The sequence below is a fragment of the Chinchilla lanigera genome, unplaced genomic scaffold (assembly GCF_000276665.1).
Source record: "Chinchilla lanigera isolate Chin_1 unplaced genomic scaffold, ChiLan1.0 scaffold00011, whole genome shotgun sequence".
In the NCBI taxonomy this organism is placed as follows: Eukaryota; Metazoa; Chordata; class Mammalia; order Rodentia; family Chinchillidae; genus Chinchilla; species Chinchilla lanigera.
Genome location: NW_004955412.1, coordinates 27436732 through 27460189, shown reverse-complemented (window position 1 = coordinate 27460189; position 23458 = coordinate 27436732). Strand labels below are relative to the sequence as shown.

The 23458-nt window shown below is 55.8% G+C and overlaps 1 protein-coding gene across 4 annotated transcripts in view; it reads left to right on the top strand.

The window, feature by feature from the left end:
• Kirrel3 (kin of IRRE like 3 (Drosophila)) overlaps positions 1-23458 on the top strand; it is a 566099-nt gene that overhangs the window by 534269 nt on the left and 8372 nt on the right. For 3 of the 4 annotated variants that reach the window (XM_005378522.2, XM_013511050.1, XM_013511051.1), the window contains 7 exons: positions 5495-5600; positions 10785-10933; positions 12422-12549; positions 13565-13691; positions 17377-17477; positions 19145-19343; positions 20630-20665. In XM_005378522.2, the coding sequence (XP_005378579.1) occupies positions 5495-5600; positions 10785-10933; positions 12422-12549; positions 13565-13691; positions 17377-17477; positions 19145-19343; positions 20630-20665 (846 nt within the window). The remainder of the gene's footprint in view (positions 1-5494; positions 5601-10784; positions 10934-12421; positions 12550-13564; positions 13692-17376; positions 17478-19144; positions 19344-20629; positions 20666-23458) is intronic. The other variant, XM_005378523.2, reaches the window with a different exon arrangement.

Genomic DNA, 23458 nt, shown 5'->3' with positions numbered 1-23458 from the left:
ATTAACAGTAACAAGACTATAAAGCTCGGCCAGCATCACATTCCAGAAAGCACCTAAAGGAGTCTCCCAAAGGTCCCCTAAAACTCTCCCTTTATGCTTGTCATCCTCCAGGAACCAAGAAAAGCTCAACAAAGCCATTCCAGGAGCCTTACTACCAAGAAAGGATTAGTTTAGGTTTGAGGTACCAGTCCTCAAAAGTGGACTTTCTCCCTCTCAGATGCCCATCCCTACCATAGATCACTATGTCACTGCAGGCTGGTGGCCCCTTGGTCACAGACTAAGGGCCGAGCTGGAGCTGCAGCCTGGTATTCATGTCCTTCTCAGCATTTTACTCATTTGAAAGCAAATGAACTTGCCAGGTGTGGTGGCGCACACCTGTAATCCCAGCACTCGGGAGGCTGAGGCAGGAGGATCACTGTGAGTTCGAGGCCAGCCTAGGCTACAAAGTGAGCTCATGGCCAGCCTGAACTACATAGTGAGACCCAGTCTCAAAAAGACCAAAAAGAAAGCAAATGAACTCAAAAACTCCTTCTAACAGCTCTGGCTCATCTGAGGCTTCTGAGATTTCCGTGGCCCACCAAGAAACCAGAGTCCACAGGCTGTGTCTTAGGCTTTCAGGAACCCATTGTGGACAGACGACATAAATGCCCAAAACCCTGGCAGAAACCATTTAGACCAGAGGGAGGAAGAAATGATTGTGAGCGTCCTCTGGGTTCTAGGACCCTGAGCACAATGGTACAGTCTTGGGAAGGCTCCACCTTTGCTATCATTCTACCCCAGCTACTACGACCTCCCTTACCTCCTCCCACATAGCCCAGGGTTCCTTCCACTCCTCAGACAGTGGGAGCCAGGAGGGAACCTAGGGTATAAAACTGAAGAACAGGCTCCCTCTGACGGGTCCTGTAAGTACAGGGTGAGGCCCCACAGGGAGGCCCTCCTTAAGTTCTTCACCCAGGCTCTTCCCTCCCTGACCCAGTCTAGCCCTGGCTCTCAGGACCATCTCCTGTCCAGGTGAACGGCTGTGGCATGCAGCAGAGGCCCAGCTCTGGAGAGAGCCAAGGTGCTGTTGGGCCAGAATAACCCCACGCCCATGAGCTGGGCAGGCGTTAGCTTGTCACTTCTCCCTGGGGACTTCTGTCCCTCGTCTGATTTGATCAGTGATGTCCAAGGTCTCTTCTTGCTCTAGGACTGACTGTGAGTGAGGGCTTTCTCCAGACCTGGAGGAACAAGGGCAGGAGACACAAGGCATCGAAGCCCCTACTTCCAGGCTGCCATTTGTGGCCGCTGTGCAGCCCTCTACCCTCCTTCCCCCAGCCTCATCCCCAGCCTGGGCAGCAGGCCATGCCAGCTACAGAATGCTGCACTAAAGGAATGACCTAGTTGGCTCCCCTATGATGACAGCCAGAGCCCTGATAGAAAGAGATGAGAAGAAGCAGTGTTTCTGCTCCAGACCATTACCCATCACCCAAGAGAACCTCTCCCAGGGACAAGAAAGCCATCATCATAACGGCCCCTGGCTACTCAAAGACATGCTACAGATGCAGTCCAGCAAGAGGACCCATTCACTGGCTGCTCTGAGCATGTGGTCTGCACCAGAGGGCCCAGGTGTCTGGGCCCAGCATGGTATTCTTTCCAAGGACATCTCAACCATGTCAGACTGGGGACATGTGAAACGTAGCCAGAGTGAGATTTAGGACCCAGGTGCCTGGTTTCCTAGACGGACCGTCCAGCAGTACAGCACTGTGGTGGACGGCAAGCATTCTTCCTGGTTTGAACTCTGGCTCCACCGCTGACTGGGTACAGTGGGCCTGACTAGTTCATTGCTATATGCTTCTGTTCTGCATCAGTGCACAGCGGGATTCGTGCTAACCTCCTAAAGTTGCCATGAGGATACAATGAAATCATTCAGGTCAACCCCCAGCACTGTACCTGACCCGTTATGAGTGTCATATCTACTCCCGGGGGCGTGGCAGTCCCTCCCAGTGCCCTCAGTCCCCCAGGGTGGACGCCTTCATCCATTTGCCCCAGCATTTGGTTTCCTTAGGAGGTGTTCCGACGAGCTGCCCGCGAAGGCACAGCCTCTCTTCACGCCTCCCTCCTCCTGCTCCCTCCGCCTCTGTTGACTCGTTTGTTCATTCCATAAGCGTCCAACTGTTTGCTGTGGACACCACGGCCTGGAGCCGAGCCGCCTTTGCAAACCTGCTCATTTTCTCAGTCAACCAAGAAGCATCCACTCAGCAAAAGCACATTTGTTGTTTGTTTCCCTTGGTCTTTCTATGTTACCCAACGGAAGACAAAGCCCCCAGATTGGGTAATGGGAGAGAAAGCTTAACACCCCCAAAGCCTCACCACATCTGGAGTCTGTGTCCAGCTGCCAAGTTTCAAATGGATGTGCTATAAAATCACTGAGTCATGAAGTTTCTCTTATCCCCCCTCATGTAGTACTTCCCCCGAAAACACACACACACGCACACACACATGCACACAGACCCACGCACGCAGGTTGCTGATGGAAACACTAACAGACTCTCAGCTGTAACATCTGTTCAATGTGATCTCAGTTCCACCAGCTATATCAAAGCTGCCCTCCTGCAACTTATGCAGCCGACATCACAAGTGGGATTAAAATCATGTTTAATAGTTGGATATGACATAAACTATTTATACCCCTGGAGCTTGCAGACTCCTGAAAATTCATATCCTGTGAATCCAGAGGAGGAGGGTGGAGAGGGGGACAGGAGCATCTCTGAGGCTGGGGCAGGGGTGCAGATGAAACAGGTGAGTGGGGCCCTCCTGAGGCCTATACTCTGGAGGTCCTTAGGGACAGGCTGGGGACTGAGTACTTCGAGGGAGGAAGCAGAACAGAGCCCTCCATGGGAGATGACAATGGCAGGTGGATTACAGAGCACTGGCAGCAGGAAGGGTCGCCAGCAGCCCCGTGCTCCCTCTGCCTGCCTCCTGAGGGCTCCCCACTTTGTAAAGGACGCTCAGGTAAAGGAGGGACCACATGGAACTTCCCCCAGTTCCATTGCAGGATTCCAAAGCCCACTAGGCCGACACCACCACTTCCTAAAATAAAAGTATTAGATTTCAGGATACGGGCCAGCTCTGCCCTGGGGACCAGACAGTAGCTACCAAACTCCTGTGCTTCCAGACACGCTTCTCCACAGTGACACACAAGCTCTGCCCTGGTCTCTGAGGATGCCCAGCTTAGCCAGCCAGCCCTGCAGGACAGAGAGCAGGGCCCTGACTCAGCCTTTCCTGGAAGCTGGGGAGCAGCCTCAGACAGAGGCTCTAGGCCTGGGGAGGAGCTAGTCTTCTGGGGGATGGCAGGAGAGTTCTCATAGCTATTCTTCACTATATGCATCTTGTGATCATTTGATTTGTGCTTTAAAACCTGAGATTTAAGGCTGGGGATCTAGCTCAGCAGCACAAGTGCCTGCCTGGCAAGTTCAAGGCCCTGAGTTTGATTCCCAGCACCAAAAAAAAAAAAAAAAAAAACAATAAAAACTGAGATTTAACTGTTCAAATTACCCATCTGTGCCTGTCAGCTTTCCATCACCATACAAAATATCTGAGAGAATGAACTTAAGTGAGAGAAAAGGATTATTTAGGCTCCTGGGATCGGTGGGGCTGTTCCTTGGTCGGTGGGCCCCATTGCCTTGGGCTATAATTAGGCAGCACATCATGGCAGGAGAGCAGGTGAGTGGGAGAAAAAAGAGGAAGAAGAAAAGACTGGGGTCCCACAAATCCCTTCAAAGACCCAGCAACCCCCCTGGCCTAAAGGCCTCCCACAGCTCTCATCTCTCAGCGGCTGCACACCTCCCCACAAAAGCACCTCCATGGGACCAAAGCTTTAACACATGGACCTTTGGGGACATGAAATCCAAACTATAGCAGCGATGCTTCCTGGATTTGTGGCCTTCTAGCCAGGACCTTGGGACAAGGTAGGGAGATCAGGCTCCCCAGCACAGGTATCCACCTCCTGCTCACCAGGGTCCTGCTGATGCTGACACAGCCCAATGGCGTCTCCAGCACAGGCTGTGAGATGTGACACAGCTCCAGCACTCAGAGTGTGGGCCCCACAGTCACATGGCCCCACCTCCAGCGTCAGCCATGGCTGGGGGACTGCATACTGCCTCTCTGAGACTCTCAGAACCACATCTGTAGACTCAGCCAGGACCCCAAACCCTTGCTTCCTGTGGGGCCACTCACGACGGCTCAGAGGGGCCAGGAGTTTTCTTAATGCCCTCTGAGAAACTGAGTACTGATTTTTCTGAAGATGAACCACACACACCACACACCTAGAAAGTCCTCACAGCCTTCCAGCAATTTGCTCTATTTGTTGGTGGAGACCAGCCCAGAAGATGCAGCCCAGGATCCCGGCTAGGCCAAGGGGTCCTGGGGTCCTTGAACTCAGCCCAGAGCTAAACTCCAGCCCAGCCTCCAGGCTATGACCTGCAGTGGCCCACTGTATCCTCTCTCCTGGAATGTGGCTGCCTGGGGCTGCCAGGGGCCCAGCGGCAGGGTGACCGGCCTTTGGAGGAGGTCTGGCACCAGCTGCAGTGAGCAGAGAGAACCAAGCCCTCTCCTGGCTGATCTCCACCTCTCCGCCTCTCTGTTGATGACACTCCAGCTGTACTCCCATCTTCCTGTCTCTTGGTGTCTGCTCCTCCCTCTCTTTACTCTGTCCCTCATTACTTTGTTCGGTTCTTCTCCCCAACACTGTCATTTTCTGTCTGTATACTGGGCCTCCCTTGGTCTTTTCTGCTTTCAGAGAAAATCTATGATTATACATTTCTGTATCCACGTCCACCTCTCTCTGGTGCCTTCTGTATAAATCTCAGTCTGTGGTTCCCGTCTCCCTGTCTCCGTGTCTCCCCATCTCCCTCCCTTGGTCTGACTTTCCGTCTCTTCCACCTCCCGCCATTTAGCTTCAGAGCCTGGCTTCTTATCACGTCAGATGAGAAAACAAGCCCCCAGCACTGGCCACCCGGCCCAGGAGCCAAGGCCTGATGGCACCAGTCGGGACTCTGCCGAGAGGATTACACCGATGAAAGGGTGCAAATGCCAGTTCCGCGTTACCAGAGGCCCCAGAACTCCTGCATGGAGAAACTGCAGACATTTCAAAGTCAGAAACTCGTGCTGAAACAGGGCTGAATATCCATCTCCCTACCTCTTCACCCCTTCCCACCACCTCTCCTGAAGCATTTTGTTCCACCAGAAGCTAGAAGTTGGGCAGCTTGATCCTGGGCCCTGGCAACTGCCCTCTTGGCCTGGAGGTTCATTTCAGTACCAGGCCTTCAATCCAGGAAGTAGCGGAGCCTCCTGCTGAGCCCTGTCCCACTCTGAAGTGCCCTCCAGGCTGACGGCTGCTCTGAGGGGCCCTGGAGTGTGGGATCTCTGGGTTGAACCATCCACGGCACCCAGGGGTTTCCTGCACCCTTCTTTCCCCGGTTCACAAGTATATCTCTCCCTCTCCCTCGCCCTGCAGACCCTCCACTTGTCAACCTGTCAGTGGAACCACAGCCGGTCCTGGAGGACAATGTCGTCACATTCCACTGCTCTGCGAAGGCCAACCCCGCTGTTACCCAGTACCGGTGAGCATCAGCGCTGCAGAGCCGCGGCCCGGCCCCAGCCCCTCCACCTCCACACCTGTTATGGGGAGTGTCCCTTACTGTGCATGCATGGCCACAGTGTGGTTTGCATCAGTGTCCAAGAGCCTTCTTCCCTTCCCCGGACACCCAGCCACTGGCCAGTCAAGTGGACATTTCTTTTCTTGTTCCACAGGAGGAAGTTTGTTTATTCCTTCCTTCTAAAAGAGAGGCTCAGGCAAAAGGTTAAAACAGCCGAGAGAGTCAGTCAGTCTGTTCTCATCACTGGCCCCTGCTCAGGGTCCGGTGGTGCCTGGGACCCCACGTACACATGGCCCCTGTGAGTCCTTGCCCATGGCGCTGATGAAAGCCTCACTTCTTTCCATGCTTGTCTCTGCCTTTTGATGGAGCTTCTCGAAGGCAAGAACTGCAATTTAGTCACTGATGGCTCTCAGCATGCCGTGCAGCGCGTGGCGTAAACTAGGCGCTCCTTACGGACTGCCTGACAGAGTGAGCACACAGGGCAGCCCGTCCGGGAGCCTTCCTGCCTGTGTGCATCACCACATGGGATTCTGAAACTAACCGGGGCGGGGGGTGCTGAAGGGCAGGCTCAGGATGTGCCCCTCCTTTTAGATGTCTCATGAGACTCACCGAGGCCCCAAGTCTGCCCTGTCCTTCCCACAGCCCAGGCCTAGGACAGAACCCGGGGCAACATCTCCTCCATGGATCTGGGCTATTAACCTGCATTCTCAGCAAGGACGGAGGATGCTAATGGTCCCAGGCCAAGAAAGTGGCCCACCAGTGGGAGTGGGAAGCCGGGAAGATGTGAGGCATTGTGGACCCAGCAGGCAGAATGAAGGCAAATGGACCAAAGAGGCAGCCGGACTCAGGTTGGATGTCAGGAGCAGCTCCCTGCAGAGGGGATAATTAAGCAGCCCTGGAGAGGGCACAGAGCATCTCCTGGGGATATGGTGAAGTTGGACGAAAACCCGTATGTCCTGCCTGATTTAACCCTTCCTTGCACTGGAGGCCATAAGAACAGCAGACCCAGGGTTCCTTCCTGGCTGAGGACCACTGGCTCCCAGCAACCCCGTGGCCCAGTCAGGTCCAAGAGGCAGGTCTGGTTTGACTGGGTATCTGTCCAGAAGGGCGGAAGATGCAGAAGGAAAACCCAGTGAGACTCCTTTCCTCTGCACCTGCACCTGCCAGGCTGGGCCCCTGGCCTGGCCTCTGTCCGGTCCCAGATCTTGGCTCACAGTCCCTCAATAGCAGGAACAATGTGCCCAGAAAACACCCCTCATGCCAGCTTCCCAAGGCAGCTCTTCTCACGCCCTCACCACTCCCACATGCTCCCTGGCAGACACACTGCCCACTCATCCTCAGGATCATCCTCTGAATGCTCCTGGGGCCCTGACCCCCTGGAGACCTAGGGATCAGAGGCTGGGCAGGCAGCAGACAGCACACCAAAGGCCTCTGACCACACACCCGCTCCTGGCCACTGCAGGTGGGGCAAACACCCAGGAAACCAGGCTGTGGGGCCTGGCTTCCACGGTCAACCACCTTAAAAAGATAGAACAATACAAAGAACCAGGTGTGGCACACACTTATAATGTCAGCCCTCTGGGCAGCTGAGGCAGAAGGATCACAAGTTCAAGCCCACCTGGGCAGCTTAGTGACTTAGCAACTCTTATCTCAAAATAAAAAATACAAGAAGTGCAAAAGCTCTGGGTTCAATCCCCAGTCCTTCCAAAAAAAAAAAAAAAAAAAAAGGAGGAGGAAGAGGTGTAAAGCTATACAGAAGTCATTCTAAAGCACACACGGCCAAATGTGAACAACAAGATGTAGGTGAAGAAAGATGGTGGTTTATAGGACTATTCTGCAAATCTTCTCCGATTTTGAAGTTTGGTTTTTGTGAAGTAGAAGTTAATGAACACACAGGTCTCCTAGGCAGTGGTATCAAGTAGAATTCCCTCCCTCACCCTCCGTGGCTCTGGGGACCCAGGGTGAGCACTTGGTGCACCTAAGAGCCACAAGGGGCAGGGAGGGGATGCTTGCAGGTGGTCACTAGTTCTACTCATGGTTATCATCCCTCGTGGCCTTCTGATTACCCTGAAAATATGTCAGTGCAGCTTGGGCTCCATCCAGGGCTCCAAAAGCTTTGGGGGACCCTTCTGGCCGCAGGAAAAGGTGAGAGCCAGGCTGTAAAGATGGGAGGCCGTGGGGAACCTACGCCCACCCCGCCCGCTCAGCCCCCTCCCCCAGCAAGGACTCATCAAGCAGCCCGGGTTTGCAAGCAGATTCTAAATGCAGTGGTGGGACCCAAGAGGAAAAGCCTTAAGCAAATCTCATCACATAAGTACATTGATTTTTCCCAGCTGACTGGCGAGATTATGGGACTCTTTCTTTACTTCCCTTTGTCTTGATTGCTTCCTCCCTGGTCCACCTAAAAGGCTGCAATCTCCAAAGTTAAACATGTGTTCTCCCTAACCCCTGCACCCCAAAAGAGGGCATGGCGGCTGTCTCTTCAGCAGCCCCCAGGACTAGGAGCCCAGAGCTGGCAGCACAGGCCTGAGTGCAACGTGAGGCTATTCCCTCTGAGGCGGTCCCAGCAGAGCATGGGACAAGGGGCTAGCACTGCCCACGCAGAGCACGGGGCCGTGTGACATGCCAACCTGTCAGCTGTGACATGCCAGGCCTCCTGATTCCGTGATATAAATAATTAATCCTTCTACATTTGTTCAGACAAAATTAGACATTGATTGGGGAAGGCTTAAGCTGAGTTCCTTTTCAGAGGGCCTGGGAGGGGTGCAGAAGCAACAGCAGGGAGGAGAGGGGATGGACAGAGGGCACCCAGCAGGAGGAGGCTCAGCCGTGGACCACAGGAAACAAGAAGGGCCTTTGTCCTGGGGCCAGCGGCTAAGACACGATGTCAGAGCCTTGTGCATCTGCAGGGGGTCCCTCAGGCTTGAACTGTGGGAGGGGAAGACAGCGTGAGGCATGCACAGAGGACTCCTGGTGGGGGGAGCACCAAGGGCACCTTCACTACAGACCCTGATTGTGGGCTCCCGAGGCTCTGGCCCAAGGCAGTCCCTGCCCGTGACCCTGGGAGGGGACAGTCAGAGTGTCTCTCCTGCACTCCTGCCACCTGTAATGGAGGACAGGCCACACAGAGGGCCATTTCAAATGGCATGGCTCTGCTGGGGCAGGAAAGCCTCCCTCCCACGGCTGGCCAGGCCCTCTCATCTCCTTCCTCTCTGACTCCATCCTGGCCTGGGGAGGAGGACACTTTGGGCCCTGGAAGGCTGGGCTCCGGGCCTTCAGGGCCTCAGCACTTCTCCTGCGGACTCGGGCCAAGCCAGCAGCTTTCCCGGGGAGGCCCCAGACAGGGAAGAAGGAGAAGGCCCATCTTCTCCAGGACCCTGAGGAGGAAACAGGACCTGCCAATGAGAACCAGCTCTCCCAGCCGCAACCCGACCTCTCCGCATGGTCCCACCACTCAGCCCCCTCACTGCAGCAGGTGACAAGCAGTAGTGGCTGGATGCAGATCCCCAACTGTGTGTCTGGAACTGAATTATTCCACCTCAGGCAGGGGCCATGCCTGACTATTAAGTCTGGTCATTAAATTAAAGTTAGGAATGGAAACGATTCATGAATAACTCATAATGGTTTGTTGGGAAGCTCCTTAAGCTCTCAGGGAGGTATGGTTCGCTCTGTTGTTAAACTATAATTGTTATTATTAATCATGTTCCTAATAATTACCCAATATTAATTCGTGATAACAACCAAACGGCGCCAGTCCGGGTGATCCTAGGATGCCATCTTTCGAGGCTGGACAGGCCACACCGAGCCACGGAGCTGGAGGAGGGGAGGGGAGGCAGCAGCCGCAGGGGCCCTCCTACAGGAATCAGTGAGCCCAGGAGAGACTCACACCCCAAACAGGCTGGAGCTGCAGGAGAGGGAGCTTGGCTAGAGGAGCCGGGTGGAGGTTCTGGGCTTTTAAGGAGGCACAGCTGTCCATGACAGGACTGAAGCAGGGAAGCTGTGAGCTCTCTCCTTAGGGATCTGTAATGAAAGCCCCACCTTCATACACACGTGCACAGGCATACACTCAAGCTCTCACATGTGCTCATCCACACACGCACACAAACACTTTCCACCCCCACATAGAACACACGCACACATGCATGCACACTTATGCAGGCATCTAAGTGTGCATATACACACATACGTGAACATTCACACACGCACACATTCACAACGCACACACAAGCCCTGTGGGCTGCAGCATGTCTTGCACACAGAAGGTGGCTGGTGGCTCGTCCAGTGCAGTGATCACCACCCCAGGGTCAGGACCAAGCCTGGGGTGCTGTCAGGCTGAAGCCAAGCCTGGGGTGCTGATAGGCTGGGGCCAAGCCTGGGGTGCTGATAGGCCAAGAGGCACTTCCTGTCCACCTCCCCCATGAACCAAGGCTAATGGAGCAGGGGCCTCCAGGAAACAAAGCCAGAGTGGGAAGGCAGCTGCTGGGGAGGAAGAAAAGCAGGCGGGGGAGGAACTAAGCTAACGTCCAGGGAGAGGAGGGACCCCAGGAGGGACCCACACTGGGGGCAGGAGCTGGAATCGAGTGAATGGACCGAGTGGGAAAAGAAGAGCAGTGGGATAGGTGGCTCCATCACACCTCTCCTATATCTCGCCCTGCCTGGAAACCAGGCTCCAGGAGCCTCCTTTTTCTGTCTATGGTAGGGCTGTGCACACACATGTGTGCAAGTGCATGCATGTAAGGGCACACCAACATTAGACCATGACCTCTGAGGTCAGCAGTAAACCTCTTTTTCTAACATGGCCCAGGATGGGACCCACAGTCATGCGCAGAGCAGGACAGCCAAGCTGTCTGCTGGTGACAGTTGGGTCATCCATGGTCTAACCAGGCAGATGGACCAACCACCTGGGTAATCACGTCACAGCCCTCCAGAATGACCCACTTGTTAGGGGCCACTGACACCTGGTGACCATAGCCCAAAGCCCGCTGTTGCCTGACACCTGGTGGGTGAAGACCGACTCCTTCCCAGCCACTGAGGTCGCCCCTCTTTGGAGACTTCCCCAAGGGCTCCACAGGCCCGGTTTCCCTGTGGGATGGACAGAGGGACAGCCATGCCAGGGGAGGTCCCCTAGCCCCCTGGCCTCTGTTGCAGGTGGGCCAAGCGAGGTCACATCATCAAGGAGGCATCCGGGGAGGTGTACAGGACTACCGTGGACTACACGTACTTCTCAGAGCCTGTGTCCTGCGAGGTGACCAACGCCCTGGGCAGCACCAACCTCAGCCGCACAGTGGACGTCTACTGTGAGTGCAGGGACTGGGGAGCTCCTCTGTGCCGGCCAGCACTAGGCAGCCTCTGGCGGGGCTTACTGTACACACGGCCACTCCACATCCCAAGCACACGACGCTCGTGTTTACGTTGCTCTTCAGAGTGACCCAGCCAGGCCGTGCCTGCGCACACTGCTCCAGCAGGTTACGGTGGATGCAGTGGCCTAACAGAAAGTGGGGCGCCAGCATGGCTGCTCTGGGGAGCTGGCCGTGGCTTGCACATAGCTGCCTTCTCTCTGTGTCCTCACAGGGCCAGCCTGAGAAGGAAAGGGAGAGGAATCAAGCTCCCATTTGTCCTTTCTTAGCGGGCAGTAATCCCATCCTCACAACCCGATCAGCTCCTGTTCCCATCACACTGGGGTGAGGTTGCAGAGTAGGAATGGGGGTGACACCAACATGCAGTCCCATCACAGGTAGATACTATAACCCCGTTACCTAGATGAGGAGACTGAGGCCTGAGGCCACATAGTGAACAAGTGTGAAGGTGAGACCTGAGGCCAGCGATGACCTGATCCGTCACAGGCCCACACACTCCACTGTCCAGCCCTGGCAGGGACTGGCAGGTTGGCCCATTGCTGAGGATGGGTTGCACTTAACACTCCTTCACGCATGCATTGCCGTTTGCAGTTTCAAAAGCACTTTACAAACTTACCATTACCTGCCACTGCCCCTCAAGTCTGACGGCCTCCACAGAAGCACTCCCGTTTTATGGCACAGGACTTGTCCTAGTCTCTGGACCCCAAGTGTTGGACTCTGTCCCTGAGAGGCGGCCCCAAGGCCCACCCGGCTGTCTCTCTGCCTGCCCCAGGCACCCATGCGCCGAGGCCTGGACTGCAGGCTAGTGTGCTGGGGGCAGGGAGGAGCGTGCACAGCACTCTCCCACAGGTAGCAGAGGCATGGGAAATGGGGCCAAGGGGAGCTTCAGGGGGCTGAGAAGGAGGCTGGTGGAAGAGGACAACCTGAGGGCGCCTGGTAGGCTGCGAAGGACCCAAGGGAGAACCTGGGAGAGCCATGGCCTTGCCCCCTTCGCTCCTGTCTCAGGGTCGCTGGGGAGGGGGCCTGTGAGCTCTCGAGAGTGATTCCAGGTAGGGACCCCAGGCCTCTGCCACCTGTCGGGGTGGGGCTCCCTGGGTGTCCTGATGTCTGTTGGGATCCAGACAGACGACAGGAGGTGCAAGAGCCCTGGAGGTGAGCCCAGGCCAGCGCTGCCCACAGCCTCTGCAGCCGGAGAGAGGCCAGGCTTGGAGACAGGGCATCCTCCCTACTCCGCGTTCCACTCCCAGAGCCCAGGGCCACCAGGGCAAAGGACAAATGTGCAGGGAATGAGCTGAGTTGGATGGAGGTGGCCGGACCCCCTGCTGCTCCTGTCCTCCAGCCAGGGTGAGGGGGAAGGGGAGGGGAGTGAGGAGGGTTCCCGGAGCTCCGCACCCACCCGCACCCTCCCCTTCCTCCTCCCCACCACAGTCGGGCCCCGGATGACCATGGAGCCCCAGTCTCTGCTTGTGGACCTGGGCTCTGACGCCGTGTTCAGCTGCTCCTGGATCGGCAACCCCTCCCTGACCATTGTGTGGATGAAGCGAGGCTCGGGTGTGGTGAGTCCCTGGGGGCAGGGGTGGCCGGCAGGGGGCTCCACTCACTGCTGAACTAGGGGAGTCCATCACCAGAGCAAGCCCAAGGGAAAGGACCCCAGAAAGAGAAGAGGGAACCCAGGCACCCACTTCTCCCCGTCTCTCCCTGAGCACATTCACCTTTGCAGTTTTCCTATCATGAACCTTGTAAGGAGAGCAGATGGTTGCCAATACGGAATGGTGGGAACTCCCTAGAAAGGCTTTTCAATTCCCTGCCAAATAAGATGGGAGCAGTGGCACATACTTGTGATCGCAGCTACTCAGGAGGCTGAGGCAGGAGGATCACAAGTGAAAGGGCTGCTGAAAAAATCAGCAAGATCCTATCTCAAAATTAAGAAAAAAAAAAAATTAAGGGCTGGGGATGTAGTGCAGGGCAAAGATCCTGGGTTTAATCACAGCTACCACCACAACCACCACGAAAAATAGATCCCTCAAACTTAGCCTTAGCCTTGACAGTAAGTTTTGCTTTCTCCCTGCATTCTTCTTTTGAAACATACATATTCACGAGTACACTAGAGTTTGCCAGACATCCCTGCCATAGGGAGGAGCAGTGAGGAGGTACACAGAAGGAAGCCAGCCCCAGGACACCACGCTGTCCTGAGAGGGGTCGCCACCTCCTTCAAAGGATGAGGAAGCCCAGCCTCTGAACTGACTGAGTTCTTCACTGCTGGAGCGGGGACTCAGAGGCAGATCCAGCCAGCACCAAAGTCTGCTTTCTGGTCATCACCCCAAGCTCCATCCCAAGGGGACCCTGAGAAGAAATAAGAAAGCACAGGTCCTGGGTCCCTCCAAGCTCAGCTACAGGGTGCTTTCAGCCACAGCCAGCCTGGGAGAGGGGAAGCCGCAGCAGGCGGAGGGAGGGCTGCGTCACCTCTGTCAGCAGAAACCAGGAGTCCCAAGCAGGGTCCCTGGACACCAACACCCCAGACCTGCTTCCAGCCACCTGACCACTCCGTGTCTGACCCTCCCTCTCTCTTAGGTCCTGAGCAATGAAAAGACCCTCACCCTCAAATCTGTCCGCCAGGAGGATGCTGGGAAGTACGTGTGCCGGGCCGTGGTGCCCCGGGTGGGAGCCGGGGAGAGAGAGGTGACCCTGACTGTCAATGGTGAGACCCCCTCCGGAGTGGGCCAGGTGGAAGGGGGAGAGGAAGACCCCAGGGGCTGTCACCAGTTGTGGGCCTTGCTACCACCTCCAGCAAGGGGTCCAGAGCAGTTGTATCCACCTCTTGGAGTCCCTGTCAGGGCCCAGGCCAGACGGAGGAAGAGCTTGGGTAGTCCTTTGCCTCCTTTCTGCTACCTTCAAGAGTCTCAGCCCACCCCCGCAAGGTGGTGTACCCCTGTAATCCCAGCACTCAGGAGGCTGAGGCACAAGGATTAGCATGAGTTCAAGACCAGCCTGAACTACACTGGTAGACCCTGCAAAAACTCAAGGGGCATCTCAGCCCTAAGAGCGGAGGCTGATGAGTTTATCCCGGCATGGACAGGGACTTGGTCACAGGAGACCATACCCTCTATCTACCCTATTCACCCACCCTGTCCCTGCCCCTGCCTCAGGGCAGGTGAAGGCCCATCTCCCTCTTCTTGTAGCCAGCTTCTTTCCACTGAGTTAGAGCTGCTCGGCCAGGCGGGCCTGTCACCAGACCAGCATGCAAGGTCCCTGAGGCCGGGGACCTGTGCACAGCGACACAACCCAGTGCTTCATGCTGGGAGCTGATCGGTGGCTGCTGTGAGCTCCGTCGAGATGCAGGCATCAGACTAGGCCTGGATGCTGGCGCAGGCGGCTTGGAGCTGCTCGCACAGAGCTCGGGCCAGACGTGAGAAGGCTGTGGTGCCCGGCACGGTGTCTTGTGACGTGTGCTCGGGCTGTGGTCGGAAACAACGTCGCCCACTTGAGGAGATGAAAGAGCGAGGGCCACGTTACTCGGCCCTCTCCAGGGACTTCACCCCCGTCTCTGGGATGCCCTCTGGGAGCCCCTTGTGCCCACCACAGCACCTCAGACCAAAGCCCCAAGCCACAGACCCATGCGGGAGGAGCCTCCAGGTCCTGCCGCAGAGCAGGGCCGGGATGGAGTGGGGCTGGCTGTGTTCTGAAAATGAGCCACCCCTTAGCTTCGTCTCAGCCCACTGACAGCCTTGTCTGTTTTCCCATTTGCTCTAAAACTAAGCCCAGCTTGGTGCCTCCCCAGCACCCCCTGCTGTCCCTATTACTAGTTCCCCCTCCACCCATCCCTCTCCCCAACCCCCTGCCAATGGCAGTCCCAGAGGGAAGGTGAATCCACCCAAACCCCGGAGCATTCTCAGGCCACCTGTCCCGGGCAGAACCCCGACTTGGGAGCCTTCCTGCCTCTCCTGTGTGTCCCCAGGATGCCGCCAATAAATTGGCACTGCAAGGCTAAAAATAACAGCATCTGATCGCGCCTCCGTATATCCATGGCAACACAGGCTGCAGCCTTTTCCTGCCGCGCCAGTGTCTGACACGGGGCTCCACGCGCCAGGCCACAGTGAAATCCGTGCCCTCCCCACTGCCCACTCTGGGGAGGACACTGGGGAGGCCAGCTGCCATCTGCGGTCCACAGGCTGGGACCCCCAGACTCACAGGTGCCCTCCAATGTCCCCAGGCCTGAAGCTGTTAACTGAGCATTCTTGTTTCTGGGGCAGAAAAGGTAGAGAAGGAGGCGCTGACATTTTGCAGTCACTTTTAGACACACAGGCAGGCCTCTCCTAGCAGAGATGGAAAGAGGTTTCTGGAGGGGAGAAGCCCTCCCCACATCACTGCCCTGCAGGATGGGACGCATGCCATGGAGGACATTTCTCGTGGACTGGGCTCAGCAGATTGACCTAGGGTCTTCCCATGGTTTAAGTTTCCCTTCCAGCCCTTCCAGCAGGAGCTCCCTACCCTGCCAGGCAGAGAAACACTGAAGGGGTTGGACTAGGCTCCTGACCCGCCTATGTCTGCGGGCCTGGAGGCGGAGGGGGGGGGCCTGGATGAAGTGGCCCAGGGAGAGGAGAATGCAGCCCCCAGCAGGGAAGGGACATCTGTGCCGAACCCTGAGAACAGGGAGAGGGGTAGTGATGCTGGTGGCCAGGGGCCCGGCCTGGACTGAAGGCATCTGATGTAAAAGTAGCTAGATTGAAACCAGCCCTCATCACAACCAGTCGCTGCCTGCAGACACCTGCCAGCCAGAGCCCTCTAGGGAACAAACTGGCACAGATCTCAACTGAGCTGACTCAAACCTGGTATCGACAGGAAAGGGAAGATGAACCGCCACTGGCTGATTGACTCCCCATAAACGCATTTGCATTTGCCGATGGCTTTTGCCCATCGCTTTCAAAATACTCTGAAACCCCTGGGGAATCCACAGTTCCAGGGATGTGGCATCACGTTTTAGCCCCGCAGCTAAACAAAGCACCATTCGGGGTCCGAACACATGGAGCCCTCACCTCTTTGGGCCAAAGGCCTCTCTGAGTTTGGGTTTAAAGGGGGAAAGCAGGGCTCAGCCCCCTCTTAAAGTCATCTGAGGGCGGAAGCTCTGATCGTGGGGCTCCGGAGTCCACAGCCCCAGCCCTGAGACATGTGCATCCTGAACCCCATGGAAGCTTCATCCTCATCGCTCAATGCCTTTTTTCCCCTTGGCTGAGAGCTACTCATAGAAATGCAAATCTGTTTTAATTAAGGTGGCTAATAAACAGCAATTAGGTTTGCAGCAATTTTTGTTTTGTTCCCCAGCATAATTCTGCCTCTTCTCCAGATCTGTTGCTCTTAGCTTTCCTTCCTCTGGGTCCTGCTATCTAAAAGTCCCAGCCATCACACCCGGGATGGGGAAAGGGACGAGGATTTCCAACCCTGCAAGGACCACAGGAGCCAGGAAGTTAGCGCAGCAAATGACTCAACTAGCAGTTTCTCCTTTCCCCTTTTACTGCCAGGACAGACCTGGGTTACATGATGGGCAGAACTTACAGAAAATGCAAGGAACAGGCTGCCCCATGCTGCAAATGAGACTGGCACTCTCATCCATCCCTCCCCCACCACCACCATACATGCACAGATTGGATGGGATAGTATCTAATACTGAAATCAGTTTGGGAGCTGCAATTTCACCTGGGCCGCCTGAGCATATATTTAGCAACAGACTGAATGCCAGGCTCTCTTGAGACACGTGAGGGACTGAGACTATGAACATGGCCAGCACACCCCACCTACCCGGGGTGACTCTCCCCATTGGTAGCAGAGCAGTACCGTTCCTTCTCCTTCCTTCCTCCTTGGTCTGGCAGAGAACACCCAGTCTGTTGGGCAAGGGCGCCCTCTACTGGAGATCTACGAAATGGCCAGAGCTCCGACAGCTGACCAAGGCGGGGCGGGGGTGACATTCCTTAGTCTGTCTTCCGTCATCCTGACACCTACCCTTGCTCCTTCCCAGACTCACCACCTCCTTCGTAAAACTCCCTGTCCACCAGATAGAATTATTCTCTCTCCTCTGAAGTCGGTTAGCACTTTATCTGCCCTGCTTCTATGGTATGAATGCTCACCACCTTTTATTACAGTTATTTATGTCTTCGGGGGATTTTGACTTTGCCGCATTCACTCGTGATCCCCTGAGAGCTTTACAACTGAATGTCTAATTTATCTTCAAGTCCTCTACCTCGTGCTCTAACTTGCACATACAGGCCTTCCGTAAATGTTTGCCGAGCGCTTGGATCAATGAATACGTTTCTGAGCCCACCAAAGAGGGGGCCAGCCAGCTGGGGACTTGCCTTTCCTGGATCGCTAATGTGATGCTGCCTCGCCAACAGGGCCCCCCATCATCTCCAGCACCCAGACGCAGCACGCCCTCCATGGTGAAAAAGGCCAGATCAAGTGCTTCATCCGGAGCACGCCACCTCCCGACCGCATCGTGAGTGCTAGGGGGGTGTCCCCAGTGCCCAGGGGTCACCGCTGCCGGTAGCCAGGCCCCCTTTGCCTCCGTGGGGAAAAGCACACCAGCTCTGCCCCTTAAGAACACATCCTGGAGGCAAAATCACAGGCAGCCTCCTTTCTGGGAATAGGCATGCGTCTGCTGTGCTGCTGAGCTACGATATTAATGGCTCTACGTGAATTCTGCGTCCTAGAGCCAGAGAGCAAGTAAGAGGGAAAAGACAAACGATGTCTTCCCTTTCCTGGGTTCAAGGTCAGCCCGGTAATGTCGTAAAGCATGTGCAATTTGTAGCTGGCAACCCCTCCCTGTACTTCCCACGGTCCTCCTAAGTCTGGGGACTCCTTTTCGCCCCACGGGCTCCCCGCCGAGACGACCATCCCCTCCCTCTTCCCTTCCTCCACACACCTATCCCTCCCTGCGGAGCAGCACAGCCGCCCGCACAGTATACTTCACTCTGTCTCGTGGGTGTGTGCATTTTTTAAAGGGAGGGTCTCGCACTGAAATCCACCTAAAGCTGTCAGAAGCGCAGCATGAAAACACTGAAAAGTGAATATTTTGTAGCAGTGTTGGGAACAGTAAGCCCTGATGCCCAGGGGTCAAGACTGCAGGCTTTGCAGGCAGCAGTGCCCAGAGGCTAAGGTAGGCCAGGCATGCGCAGTGAGACGCCAGGCTACGCACGCGCAAACTGCTGCCTTCGTAAATGAAGATGGTGCTCTTGCTGCTACACTTGATCTTGGGCATGTGCTTCATTCGCTGAAAGAGTTACATAAATTGCAAGAATTGCACATAGAACTAATACCTCCGCCTCCCCATACACTTAAAACACTGTAAATGTAACACATGCCCATTATAAAATATTCCACTCACTCCTCAGAATTTTCACACCGTATTTCTCTTCCTAGATAGCTAACCCTAAGGTAGTGGCTTTCAACTGGGGCACTTTTGTGCCCAGGGGTCATTGGGTATTGCCTGGAGAGCCTTCTGGTTGTCACCGCTTACAGGGTGCTGCTGGCATCTGGCAAATGGAAGCCAGGAGAGGCGCAGACAGGGCTGGGCAGACCCACACCCAGGAAGGAGCTAGTCTGGAGCATGAGAAGCCCCACTCCATGGTCACCTAGTGCCTCCAGGTTCAGACTTGCCTTGCCAGGTTCCGGGATGTCCAAGGGGCTGACACAGTGACATGCATGCAGTGTTCATTGAATGACTCTAAAAACAAATTAGCCAGGCACAGCTGCACACACACCTGTAATCCCAGCTACACAGGAGGCTGAGGCAAAAGGATCACAAGATCAAGCCAAGCCTGAGCAACTTAGACTGTGTCTGAAAATAAAAAGTGCTGGGAGTGTAGCTCAGTGGCAGAGCACTTGCCTAGCATGCATGAGGCCCTGGGGTCAGTCCCCAGTACTGCAAAAAATAATTGCACTGTCTCTTTGTAAACAAAGATAGGTGTGTTTATGTGTGACGTCTGTGCACATGTGTGTTTATGCCTGTGGTATGGGGGGGGTGCGAGTCCTTCTGTGTACATGTGTGGGTGATGATAGCAGTGAGGAGAGCCTTCCTGGGTTGGCGGCAGAGCCAGGAAGGTGGCCCATGGTTCTGGTGTGTGGCTCTGGTGGCGTCTGCTCCTAACTCTGTGCACCCCACAGGCCTGGTCCTGGAAGGAGAACGTGCTGGAATCAGGGACATCGGGGCGCTACACGGTGGAGACGGTCAGCACGGAGGAGGGTGTCATCTCCACACTGACCATCAGCAGCATCGTGCGGGCTGACTTCCAGACCATTTACAACTGCACAGCTTGGAACAGCTTCGGCTCTGACACTGAGATCATCCGGCTCAAGGAGCAAGGTCAGGGCCGGGGCTGGGGGAGCTCCCAGGACAAGCCGCAGGGCTCTTCCCTACCTGCCGCACTGCCTCATTCTGCTCCCCCAGGGAAGGGGCTCTGGCCTCCACCAGGAAGCAGGGAAGGGAGAAAACTGTGCCCCACTGCGCAGAGTGGTGACCGGAGTGAGCTGGGCCGATCACCTTGCTCAGCTGCCTGACCACTTAAGAAAGGCCTGGCTTCCACACATCCTGTCCTGGGCCGGTGCCCCACTGTCCTTGGGGGGTGCAATGACAGCAGAGCATAAGAACACACTGCCATGGACATGATGGGGACAGGGGCCAGGCCCCATTAAGAGAAGCCCATCTAGTTAGCCACAGGTCCTGCGGAGGGCACCTGAGCTAAAGCTAAGGAATGGTGCTCACCAGTCCCTGTGGGATTGGTGCTGGCAGGGCCCAGACCATCTGCAGTCCCCAGGTGGACAGCTGGGCCACTGAGCTCTAAGGAGACCGCTAGCAGACGAGCAGCTCTGGGCAGAAGGGCACAGAGCAGCTGTATTGAGAGAGAGGAGGAAGGCTCACCCCAGTGTGACCAAGCGTGCCAGCTGCCCCAGCTCCTGGCCAGACAGACACTGAGAAACCCAGTGTCTGCTCAGAGCTCTCTGGACAGACTACTGGGTGAGGAGCCGCTGAGCGACACCAAGAGATGGTCCCAGAAAAGCTCCACGTGCAGCCAGCAGCACCCCTTGTCCTGAAACGGACTGCAGACGCTGCCCCTTGGCGACCCCGTACTCAGCCACAAAGGAGCGGGGACGGGCTCAGGCAAGCCTGGACCTTTGGACCAGATCCGGGCCAAGCAGGTGGTCCTAGCCAAGCCCCTCGGGGGGGGGGGTGATCACACCTACAGGTCATGTCTCCCAGGCCTCCTAACTCCTCTTCCTTGACAGAAGCCGCTTTGCATAATGCTTTGCACATAATTTGCCTAATACCATCCACACATCATCCAAACCCTCCTGGCCCCTGCTGCTTACCCTCCTGTCTTCCCCTCAGTGCCCCCACCCTGCGCCCTCCCCTCGGTGTTCACACCCACCCCACACCTCTCCCAGACTTGACTTCCATCTGTCCTCACCCACTCTGGGGTCTCCTAGTCAGTGGGAATAAATCCCAAATTCAACTGGGCGAGCCTGGGTCTGTGGAGCGGTCTGAGAGACAGGAGGGACTGTCCCCAACCCCTCTAGACGGCCAGTCCCCCATCCTGCCCCGCCCTGGCCAGCCAGGCCCTGGCTGTGGACGCTTGCTTTATTCCCAAACAGGTTCGGAAATGAAGTCGGGAGCCGGGCTGGAAGCAGGTACGAAAGGAGACATGAGAACCGCCCTGGTTGCGGGGTGGGACTTCCTGGCTAGTGGGGGAGGGCCCCAGGGTAGGGAGGTGCAGGCCTCTAACTCCCCTGCCTGCCCCCGGGCCCAGGTTTAGTGCAGCTAAGCAAGGGAGGGGCCTCAGAGACCTGCCAGCCAGGGTCTGGGGACCCCAGAGACCGGTCCCCTGGGGCTCCCCAGGACACTGGCTCTTGCTCCTGCCCTCTCCATTCCTCCCGTCCTTCTCTTCAGAAGCCCCGTGTCCCGCCCCGTCCTGGCCTCTCTAGTTCCAGGCTCTCCCCACCTCTCCTGCTCCTCAACATCATCACCAGCTCCACATTGCTTCCCGACACTGCTGCTGCCTCCTCCCAGCGCCCCGCCGGCCCCGCCGTGCCTGCCTACCCCATGCTTGCCGCGCCTTGCTGCCTCCCTCTTCCTCGACCATCTCCCCCACCACGGTGGCCAGGCAGTGTCCTACCCGTCCCTGCTGCTGCAAAGCGGTCGCCTACTCCCACCCCAAGCAGAAAACCCAGAAGAGAAAGTCGGAATGTGGCAAATCAGACTCCACGGAGCCAACCAAGCCAACGCCACGGACTTGGAGGCCCTATGTCCCGTTCACCGCTCCGGCCTGGCCCATGCCCCCCTTAATGAGCTCTTAGGGGGTCCCCCATGCCAGACCCTCTGAGCGCATGGGCCCACTCAGGGACGTGGCTGGGATCAGCCCTCAGCCCACCCTGGCCCTGAGGGTGGTAGCTTCCTCCCGCCTACACTGACTGTGTCTGTTGAGCTCCTCCAGAGCTCCCTGACCCCTCTAGCCCTGGGTGCCTGAGACTCCTTGGGCTCAGCTCCGCTCCTTGGCTGGACAAGGCTGACCAGGGCAGCCCCTCTCCCCACTTCCTGCAGGGGGCACATCCCGGGGTGCTGTATCCACACAGGAGCAGCCAAGGACAGACCCCAGGAGGCCAGGCCTCCGGAAGTCACCCTGGGAACATGTAAGGGATGCCACCTGTCCCCTGCAGGTCCCCTCCTCTGTCCCTGCCTACCTGCGTGGGGATTGTTCCCCAGCCTGAGAGCGCATCAACCCCTGTCCCTGCTGTTCACACTGAGAAAATAAGGACTAACGGAGCCAGTCAGGAGGAACGCCAGAGACTGCTGTCTCCGCTCTGACAGTGTGTAGCCCGGGAACATTCAGGAACAGTCATGCTTCAGCTCTGAGTTCAGCCAAGACAAGCCCTGAGTTTTTCTGGGAAACTTAGCAGGAATCGGAAACTAAATCAAACTCAAGTTCATAAAATCCAAAAGCATAGACCCATGAGCTCCCAAGGCAGCATCCCTTCCCAGATGGAATTCAAACCTAAAGACAGAAGCAAGTTTGCCAAAACAAGCTCAGCTGAGGTCATATCCCCAATCTCCATCCTGAAGGGTGAGACCAACCCAAACACCTCCCATTGTAGTCTTGAGTGTTTGCCATTCCCACCTCCTCTGGTCACCTCCTCAGTCACCTCTGCAGTGGCCCTGGCTATCAGTAGGTGGGTAACAAAGGGCTTGGTGTGCAAGTCCTTGAGTGGCCCAGGAATGGAGCAGTGTTAACCGAACGCTGCCAGCTGAGAGGCCCCAGCTCTGTCTGGTCGGTGCCTCCCACCTCCTTATCCGCCTCTCAGCAGCACCTCAGGAGCCAGGGTTTCAGGGTTTGGCCCTCTCTTCTGCTCCTTAAAGAAAATAGCAACAATGATAGACTCATCACAGTGCCAGAACAAATTACCTGATTGTTCCATAGGATGAATGTGGGGTGGGTGGGTAGCAAGCTCATGGTTTCAAAGGAGCTTTCTTCTCCTTTAAGAGACATTCAGGAACAGTCATGTTCTGCCACATTTCCCACTTCCTGTACAATAACGGAGAGCAAACACTTGAGTAGGCCGGGAACCAGGCTCTGTTCCAAGACCCTTATCTACTTCATTATCTAAACCCCATCACACTTCTGAGGTTACTTCCACTTTCCAGATAAGAGAGGTGGAGTCCGTTGCTTAGAAGTGGCAGGGCCAAGAATCAGACAAGCAGCAGTCTGGGCTAACAGAGCATGTGTGATTTGGAGGATGCCATAGGATACAGTGGGTGGAGCCAAATGGTATCAGGGAGCAAAAGGAGACCTGGAATTACCCTGGTCCACCACAGCTGTGTGTGGCTTTTCTTCTTTCCTTCCCCCTGCTGGGGATTGAACCCAGGGCCTTCATACTTAGCTACATCTCCAGCTATCTTTTTCTTTCTTTCTCTTTCTTTCTTTCTTTCTTTCTTTCTTTCTTTCTTTCTTTCTTTCTTTCTTTCTTTCTTTCTCTTTCTTTTTTCTTTTCTTTTCTTTTTCTTTTTCTTTCTTTCTTTCTTTTCTTTCTGTCTTTTTCTTTCTTTCTTTCTTTCTTTCTTTTTCTTTCTTTCTTCTTTCTTTCTTTCTTTCTTTCTTTCTTTCTTTCTTTCTTTCTTTCTTTCTCTCTCTTTTTCTTTCGACAGTCTCACTAGGCTACCCAAGTTGGCCTCAAACTTGCAATCTTTCTGCCTCAGCCTCCCAGAGTGCTGGGATTACAGGCAGCCATGTGTCCTTGACCAAGTCACTTGACATCTCTGGACCTCAGTATCTCTGTTTCTAAAAATGAGAGGCTTGGATCCAGGACCCCAAATCATGCGCTCAAGCCCCATATGCAGCCGTAAAAGGACCAAGGCTGTCTGAAAAGGCATCCCTCACCCATCCCCACCCTCTCTACCCCACCCCCACTGGGCCAGAGCAGGAGACAGAC